The sequence below is a fragment of the Amblyomma maculatum genome, chromosome 6 (assembly GCF_055883805.1).
Source record: "Amblyomma maculatum isolate TAMU_Amacu chromosome 6, ASM5588380v1, whole genome shotgun sequence".
Classification (NCBI taxonomy): Eukaryota; Metazoa; Arthropoda; class Arachnida; order Ixodida; family Ixodidae; genus Amblyomma; species Amblyomma maculatum.
The window spans coordinates 96,052,032-96,061,364 of record NC_139349.1 but is presented as its reverse complement, the minus strand read 5'-3'; the positions used below and the strand labels follow the sequence as shown (position 1 = coordinate 96,061,364).

Genomic DNA, 9,333 nt, shown 5'->3' with positions numbered 1-9,333 from the left:
GGCCGCTTCGAAGACTCGTTACGACTGGCGTCACAACTGCTATGGCAGCGGCCCCGTTGACTGATCGCCATTAACACACAAGGTGACCTTGAGGAGAGGCGTGGCTGGATGAATGCTTTCACAATAAAACTTTTGTACTACTCCCAAGAGAAACCGGAGAATAAAATGCTGTTTTAACAACTCAAGATACGTATAAGTTCCTTGGAGTCTGGGTTTAGTACGTGATAAACATTCCTTTGTTGCGGCAATTCGGGAGCTACAAAATAGCAAGGTGCCTTAGAACGGTTGCCGTGAAGTACTGCAATTACTGCCCGCAGTAGGCAGCCGTACTATAATGAATTACAAGCGGCTTCGATTTAGCTGTCAGAAAAACGTTGCGATGCCGGCACGAGAACGGATTGAAGCTTTGTACGCGAGGTGCAACACTTAAAAACAGATTTTCTTTAATGCGCATTCGTGATAAATGATGAATGATGTGTGTGATTGACGTTAAGTGCTCGCAGTACCATTTTTTTTTTAATGCTGCTCTTCCATTTACTAAGAATGTGAAATGGTTCAAACCAATGGGATATTTGTAAAGATATGCGCTAAGAGTAAGCACAAGTATTTCGCTTATGTCGTCTATGCATTTATCCTAAATGCTCTAAACTTTGATATTGTTTCTAGCACTCCTTCAGCCTTAGGCTTTGGCTGGACCGGGATTCCTTTTTCAATAGCGGCGTTTATCGAAATCTTTAAGCACTTATTCTATTAATTGACACTCGGCTGGGGGTCGAAATTACTCCGTAGCCCCCACTACGGCACCCGTTTCTCTCTTTTCACATTCACTCCCACCTTCCTCCCTTTCCTTACCTCGCGGTTCAGGTGTCCACAGAGCAAGTGTGACAGATACTGCGCCTTTCCCTTCCTGTGAAACTGTTATTGTTATTATTAATATTATTATTATTATTATTATTATTATTATTATTATTATTATTATTATTATTATTATTATTATTATTATTATTATTATTATTATTATTATTATTATTATTATTATTATTATTGTTATTATTATTATTATTAGAGATAATGTAACGAAAGTGGCACGGAGCAGGTTTTTTGAGTGAGAGAGATAGTGAGAATGGGTAAGGCAAACGCTCGCTAAGCTTAGTTTTTTTTCCTTACAGTGACTGATGACAATGCTGAAAAAATGCAATGCCTCTTATATGCTGGCTATCCGGTCCTAAGCTTTCTGTGCTAGATTTAGGATGCCATTGAAGTCGGCAGCGGCCCCTTAAGCAAACTTCTCTTGTCTTAGCACACATGTCTCACCTTCCGCGTATCGTGCATTGATTGGGCGAAAAATGGGCAAACTTCTGCTAGCCTCCTTCTGACATTTTGCGGTTATCTTCGTTTAATGGTCATTAATGGCGCCTTGAGCTATTCTGAAGGGCTTCGCATGCCTAAATGTTTTACGCTGTGAAGTAGAGGGCCGGTTTATAGGTCTAGACGATCTAGACGTTCCCCGGCGACATTACCATATTTCGAACTAATTTTGGAGGCACGTAATAAACCCCCAAATATTTTCCTTGACTTTGGCCTATCGCCGGTGCCTCACCTCGAAGAGAGCCAAGTGCCCCAAAGCGGCGGCCAAGCCCAACATGACCGCCTGCAACAAGAACACGCAGGTGTGTCTGTCCGGACAGTGTCTGGGTTCCATCTGCAAGAAGTACGGCCTCATGGAGTGCTTCCGCAAAGCTGGCGGCCTAAGCATTGAGGAACAGTGCCTCCTCACTTGCCAGGCACCCGGTGAGTGACGTCACTTTGTGAAATCCGCTCACAACTATGAGTACAGTGAGGCAGAAGAGGAGGGGAACAGTCAATACAGAGAGAGAAAAGAGAGGCATGACAGCGAGCTCCGGAAAAAATACGACTGTCTGTGTTTTCCTGATATTCAGTGATATCGCACAGCGTGTATGCCTTTCACTGTTATCTGCACGATGCCGATTGATGTGTGAACATTCTAGGCTCGTCTTGCAGCAATGCCTGTGCCTCTCTCGGCTGTGTGATATCACTATACCAGGTGTCATGGCTGAATTAAGATAAAAAACTTCAAACTTCGGCAGCACTTTTGTGGTATAGTAATGCAACCTACTGGACGCCCTCTGTGCATTGCCCTCAGGGACGTTATTGGCAGTCCGTGGATACGAATATATAAACAAATATGTGTGGGGTTCAAGACCGGACAGCCTGGCCCGGGTTCTGGGAGCATAGAATGGTCTGTGGTTTGCACGTCGAAGAGAAAATTTAGATCGTTGTGTTCAGTATGACTCAGTCATCGTCGGGCGCAGACGTTGGCAAGTGAGCTTTGGCGATGTCATCAATGACAAGTACATAATAAATCGCTTTTCAGCATTCAGCTACTCACTGGCACATCTCTGCTTCTGTTGGCGTTTTTTGAAATTGAGACAGGGATGTCCCATTGCGTAGCAGGTAATCCCTTAAACCAGACTGAATGATCCTGCTTCGAGCCCTTTCACCTCAGCAGAATGAAAACTTCTCCAATTTTAGGAATCTGCTATAGTTCCGGCTATTAAAATTCTAGAAGTCTGAATTAACATTCTCTTTGAGGCAACATTAAGCATTAAAATTAAAAAAAAAAGAAAGAATAGCAGCTATTGCCAGTAAGCACGTGTGCAGCAAGCAAGTCAGCTACATGACAACAGAAGCACAGCGCATCTAGCAAAATGTCGCGATAGAATCGCATTTGTCATTTCTTCGTATGCTAAGCGGCACTGAAATAAAAAAAGATACCCTACTCAGCATCTCAATGCAATCTGCAGTGACCAGAGTGTGTTACTGATTTTTTGCGTCCTTTTTTTTTTCTTGACTTCTTTTTCATACTCCTCAGGAGTAGCACGCCAGGCTCACCACCAGGCAGACATCTCCTGCTCTCATTAAAATGCCTCTCTCTTTCACTAAGACTGCATATGTGTAAAGGCGGTGCTGACATTCTTTCATTTAACGTCTTCAAAGGTACTTCAGTTACTCTTTTGGGTTGCGATAACTACCGTTCGTTGGAATAATAACATCGCTTTAAGAATAGCCCCATTAGCTGGTGTGTGTCTTCCGCCTACTACCGAAGGTAGGGAACTTGGACAAGCACTTTATGCTAATTGTCCAACCTCACTGAAGCTATCATGTCATGGATGAAGCTACGCTGCTGATGCTTTTTTTTCTTTTCAGTGACTTGTTAAACGAAGCAGAAAAGCGCATTCCTGCCAAAGAAGCGGTTTTTCCAGGCATGAGGGGACTTCAAAACATAAAAGCAGCAATTGTCTCAAAACAGCAAGGTGGTTTTGCAACTTGCACTTCACCACTAACTTGAACGAAAAGAACACGTGGACGCTATTAAGTGCAAAACCGGATAAATGTTATGCTTTAAGATTGAGGCCGTCTTCGACGGAAAACTTCCAGATATTTTTGCAACATTCTGGGTCAGAGTTTTCAAATGTGAAAATGTCCTCTTTTTCGTGCCTAGTGTCAAATGCAAAGCTGGAGAGGGCACCCTTACTCAAGTCGCGTGTCTGATGAAATACAAAAATAAGATACCACTGAAAAATCTGGATCTCATTGCAAGAATTCGCATAACATTGCCCTGCAGGGAGATGGGCAGCCTGAAATTTATTATCACCGGCGATATGCTACGCAGGTTTCGTTCAGACATTTACGATGCACAAAGTGACGATCAGAGGGTCATTGACATGGTTTTATTTTGAAAATGTGGGTTTGGTGTCAAATGATTCTTGATTGTTTGTACACATTTTGCTCCAGTTCTTGTATCTAGGAAATCTTAGGTCATGTGCTGGTGTCACAGCCACTTTCCAATCTGACAACACTGGGTCAGCCTCCTTTCAAGTGGTGTGCGTAAAGGCTCTAAAGGCTCTGGAGAGTGGCTGAAAGCATTGGACGCACGAGCCCTCGGTCTCATGCAGTGGCCACATACTCGGGTATATCCACCGCAGGCTCGCCCGAATGCAAGGTGGCCTGCGACTTCCCGGAGATGGCAAGCCACTGTGGCGCCAGGTTGCAACCCGGCTCCCCCTGTAATGCCATGCGCGGGTATTGCGACGTCTTCCACAAGTGTCGCCTTGTAGAGCCTCGCGGATTCCTCACACGGCTGCAGGGGTTCTTCTTCGGTGGCGAGTCGATGGACACCCTCTACGAGTTCGTGGCGGTGAGCCTGTCCCTTCTTTCGCGCTGCGGCCATCGGAAATGTTCCACACGTGGTAGATAGTGCATGTCAAATTAGTATTTTGTCGACCGCGAAAGAATGTCTGATTCAGCATTTATGAACGCTGTAGGCTTCCAATTCTTTCTCCGTTTACTGATGTAACACATATTATATTTGAGAACAGAAGCCCGAGAAGTGCATCCTATGGAGTAAAAGCTGAATGACGCCAATTTTACGCGATGCGTTGTCGGCCACTCCCTTGCAGCACCACCCAATTGCAGCATGTCTGGTGGTCTTGGGGTCGTCGTGGTTTATGGTGCTGGTTTTCCGCTGCTTCGCGCTGCACACGCCCAGCCACAACCCGCTCAAGAAGCCACCCTTCAAGCTCAAAGACACTCTGCGCCATCCCATCAACACCCTCGTCTCCGTGAGTGCAAGCGACGACCATGTGGTGTCGCGTAGCGGTAGCGTGCAGGGGGGGAGAGAGGGGAGGGGGTTTGGTTTTGAGTACGTTCCGAAACGACTCAGACAATCAGGGACGCCGTATAGTGGAGGACTGTGGTTAAATTCGGTCTCTGGTGGGTCATTCAACATCCCCTGACACAGTCGGCTCCTCCTCGAGTTCCGCCTCTATCGAAACGCTGCCGCTGAGGTGGAGGCCGTTTAGCTATCCTGTATTCTTAACATAGGATGCATTTTTAAAGATGTTTTTTGAATACATTCAACATGCTTCCCACATCAGCTGTTTGCATATGCTGCAAAAAATATCTTACTTGTATTCTTATAGATAGATATATCGACGATCATGGTGCAAGTTTGTCGAATAAGCGTCGTACGCAAATGGACCGACAATATAATTTTAGGCGCTTTTTCTTGGCTTAAAAAAACCCTGTTCCTTAAAGTGGTCAATTATGTAACGGTTTTGTTGTAAACGCTGTAGATGTTTTTTGTTGACTAAATTCAGTGGACGCGCCAATTTTTATGTATCTCGATCATGGTAGCCTGCAAGCGTGTTGGCAATAGTACGTCGACTTAAATGCGAAAATAAATAAGCGCAGTTGCTAGAAATTAAAGCTGTGGTGAAAAAGAAGTTTACGTCTTTTCTCACGAGCAAAAGATGACTAAAAAAATTAGGATACGACAAGCTTCCGCGGAGAAATATATCTTCCTTCAGAGTGTGTCTTCAAAAATAACTCCAGCCTGTTTTTGTTTTCTACCGCTTCTTTGGCTTGCGCACCCTCGCTCCCGGATTTCAGCCGCTGCTACAAGTGCTGTTGAAATATATTTTACATGTGGAGTTACTAGGGCGCATCTGAGTATAGTGGCAGGTACGTGCAGTCAGAAGGGGCCAGATATCAACGCGCTAAGTTAGCAGCATGCGGCGTCCAGCAAAATGGTACGAGCAGGCAGGCTAAATTTCCGACGAGCCTGTGCTGGTCTTTCTTCTGCATTCGTCGAGAAAGTATGCTAACAAATTTGTAGACATATACTACGATAGCCATTGCGTAGGCAATGACAGTCGTCGCCTCTAAAAACGGTACAGATTTGCGAATTTTCGAGCTCAAGTGTTTCGAGATCGAAAATGTTTTCGTAAAGCTCTGCTATAGTAGAATAGATCTTAAAGACAGAGAAACAGTAGCTGCTAAATATATGCAGTGGTACGCGGTGTATGTATTACTCCGTTGATCAGTACATAGAACCAGTTTTTAATATTTCACGACATAAATCAAGCCAGAGGCATCGAAATTCTTGCAATTTTAGTTTGCTCTAACGGTTGGCTTTTTGTTTGAGTAAACAGGAAACCCCTAACAATGAACTACTTTCTGTCGCAGAAAACTTGTTTGTGTCAGTTACTGCAGGCGCAAGTTGTATCGATTGTACTGCGTACTGCGACCGGTTTTTATCCATGGGTAAAGTTGACAGCAGCACGTGCCAGTTTGCCCTAACGGAAACAAAACTTCATGAGCATTATTCTTGTTCGTCAGAGTAATGCGAGGCTTGGCGGCCCACTAACAATTTGAACCTCATGTGAAGTCTTCCTGGACTAATGTTGATTGGTTATAGGTTGTGTAGAGGCGTTACCTAATCATAAAGCACCTGTATGTAAGAAAACACGCAGTCTTGCGCAGTTAGCCTTCTCCGTTATCTTATCGCCCATGCGTTAATTTGACGCTTAGTATTAGAGGTGATTAGATATCCCCTTTTCTTTCAATTCGCAGAACTGATGAGATTGGAGGGGCCGTGACTGAAGACGAGCCTCGTGCGGAATACGCTCACCGCGGCGCAGGCTCCTTGGCTATTCGATCAGCAAATATTTGTTTTTGTATATATTGTTATTAGGATAATATTCCACAGGGGCGTAGCCTTGTTCTTCTGTTCTTTTAGGGCGCTATAAAGTAATAATTTCGTTATATTCTGCGAATAATTGTGTCGCTCGTCTGTTTACTGCCTTTTTAGCGCAAAAACACTCATACGCTTACCACCGCCTGCCAAGAAACTTGTCCAATCTTGTTAGCGCCTTCTCTGGGATTGGCTAAGCGGTTTCATAAGGTCATAGCCACGTGGGATCTTTCGGGTTATTCAAACTAAGTCACATATACTGGCTCCAATGTACGGTTTTTCCCTAGGGGTTTTTCAAATTCGCCAGCCAGCACAGAGTGATAGAGAGATCTCCATCATGTAGGCACCGACTCACGAGGAGCTTCCAGGCAATGGGGCTGCTAACAGTGTCGCCCAAGATATCTAAACCCGGGCGGCCATGAAATCACCCTTACCCAGGTCGAAGGATCCGCTTACCACGTACACGGAAATCACGGCTGCACACAGGAATGAAAGACTGGACCACCCACCTCCAGATCGGTCTCTCATACCTAAGGAGTGGAGAGATTGACGAAAATTACAAACCGATTCTTTCCACCTTATCTATACGGGGAGGGAGAGGAACTTCCAAAGTTCTGCACCAAATGCGGTATAATAGCCAATCAGGATCATCTCTTTTGGGAATGCCCAAATTCTCCCGGGCATATTGATGAAATCAGAGAGAAAGAAACCTGGGATGCCCTCCTCCGGAGCCGGGCACCGGAGCAGCAAGGTCGAGTAATCTGTATAGCACGAGGTGCTTTGCGAAAGATGTCCCTCTGCGGGGCTCCCTCTCCCTTGGAGGCCCCCTAGGGTCTTCCTGAGGGAGCGGAGGGGCCTTTACATCAACGGCAATAAATTTATCTTTAAATTTGATGGAGCCTGTTACTGAACAGTGACTAACCATCACCTCTTGTAGTTCTTTCACACTAAAAAATTCCGAGAGCGCTGTGGAATCTACACTGCAGAAACACGAAAGCCGGAGAGTTGCTGCTGTCCGCGGAGCATCACGTTTGCTTTAATTATCATTATCAACTAAATGCACCGTCATCATCATTGCTACTGTCATCATTGTCATTATCACTAATTACAGCGTCATTGTCATCGCTGCTACCATCCTTACGGTAGACAAGGAAAAATATAATGTACGTTTCACGCGATCCCGGGCGAGGCGCAGTTGGTTAAAGTGCTCGGCTGGGCATCCGATGGGTTGATGTTTAATGTCCGGTGGAGGCGGGATTTTTATTTTTCTGGTGATAAAGCAATCAGGATTATTTACAAGTGACACATCAACTCACAGGTCCGAGGTACAAATCCCGCGCACATCTTGCGCACAGTTCTTGCGCACGGGATTTCGTTCCATGAGCCTAGAAAGGTTTTCGTCTTAAAATAAAACCTATTGCAGCAGATTGCAACAGGTGTGGTTTGAACCCGGGTACTCTGGTTCTGCAACCGAGCACCTTAACCACCGATCCACAGCAGGGTATTTACGCTTATTGTAATGAGGTTTGTGTAAGGGTAAATATCCGCAATTTCACAGGGCGTCCCGCAGATGGCGCCACAAGTAGAGTTAAAACCGTGGCCTTCGAGATTAGGCGCGTCATTGAACTGCAGCTGTTCACAGAAGTCACGGTTTAACTATTCGCCGTTTGACGTGGCGGCTTCCAGATGGCGCCACATGCGCAGCTGAAAAGTTTGCATCAGGTAAGTATCTTGTAAAAACCAGCAATTAGAGTTAAATCAAGGTAGGCTAAAAAAAAAAAAAAAAGCCCTTGCTTCCGGTAAGCGAGTGGGTGCGGGTAGGTGAGTGTGTCCAGATTTTTCCAGATTTTCTTGACATGTCAAATATGGCCACCGACATGCAATCTCTTTCACACCTACTTGAAAAACCTGGCTGCTATAATTAAAACGCAGGTTCAGCTACCGTTATGCTCAAGGTTTATTGCTTTCAGCAAATAGCCAGGACCAATATTTTTTTCGATATTACTGAATAGCCGCAGTCTGGCACACGTGTCTAATTCGAAGCCGACAATTTTGTTCGTTGGTAGCTAAGAAGGTCATACGCAGGATTTATTAAATTAGGGTAATTAGCCCCCACAGCTTGTACCAAGAGTATTTAAATGATTAAATAACTCAGTAGAGAAACTGCCAATGAGAAATTGGAGTCAAGTTGCCGATTATTGGCAGTGCCACCACGCTGATGACGACCACAACGCAGGTTTCTATACGGCAATTGCACCGTGGTTGCAATGCAATACTTGCCACTGCTAGAAATAGGCAGTCAAGAAAAGGTACTTGGGTACGCAGCCAGACACCGAGGAGCCCAAGGAATAAATTAAGGCTGCACTCTCACACAGTTGGGCCCGTGTTTTATGTTGCTTTTTTTGCTGGCGGAGAGAGAGATTGTTTGCAGGATATGACATCAGTGGCTATTGCTGTCAGTTTTTCACTGGCAAAGGAAAGGAAATAGTGCTTAAAAGTGCCACGCTTGATAAATGTCACAAGCGCACTAAGTCATTAGTTTTACTATAACCGAGATTACTAGTGTAGACGTGAACTTGATTAATTACATATTGCTTGCACATGTGGAGTGGTCAGCCATTGGCCAGAAACAAGAGACCCCACACTTTGTGCTGTACATGGCTACGCGTTCAGGTTTCCTCACACACATAATACTAGTGATTAATTCTTTTCCCAACTTGCTTCTTTTGACTGGTACACTTTTGCATGATTGGCGTAGATTTGACTAGCTTCCAGGT

At 44.9% G+C, this 9,333-nt stretch overlaps 1 protein-coding gene across 1 annotated transcript; it reads left to right on the top strand.

Annotated features, from left to right (window-relative positions):
* The first annotated feature begins 1,643 nt into the window (after positions 1-1,643).
* Positions 1,644-6,441, top strand: LOC146186348 (disintegrin and metalloproteinase domain-containing protein 10-like). Its single transcript, XM_084608034.1, has 4 exons — positions 1,644-1,791; positions 4,008-4,219; positions 4,482-4,643; positions 6,436-6,441. The coding sequence occupies exons 1-4, from the start codon at positions 1,644-1,646 to the stop codon at positions 6,439-6,441; spliced, it is 528 nt and encodes a 175-aa protein (XP_084464160.1).
* The last annotated feature ends 2,892 nt before the right edge of the window (positions 6,442-9,333 follow it).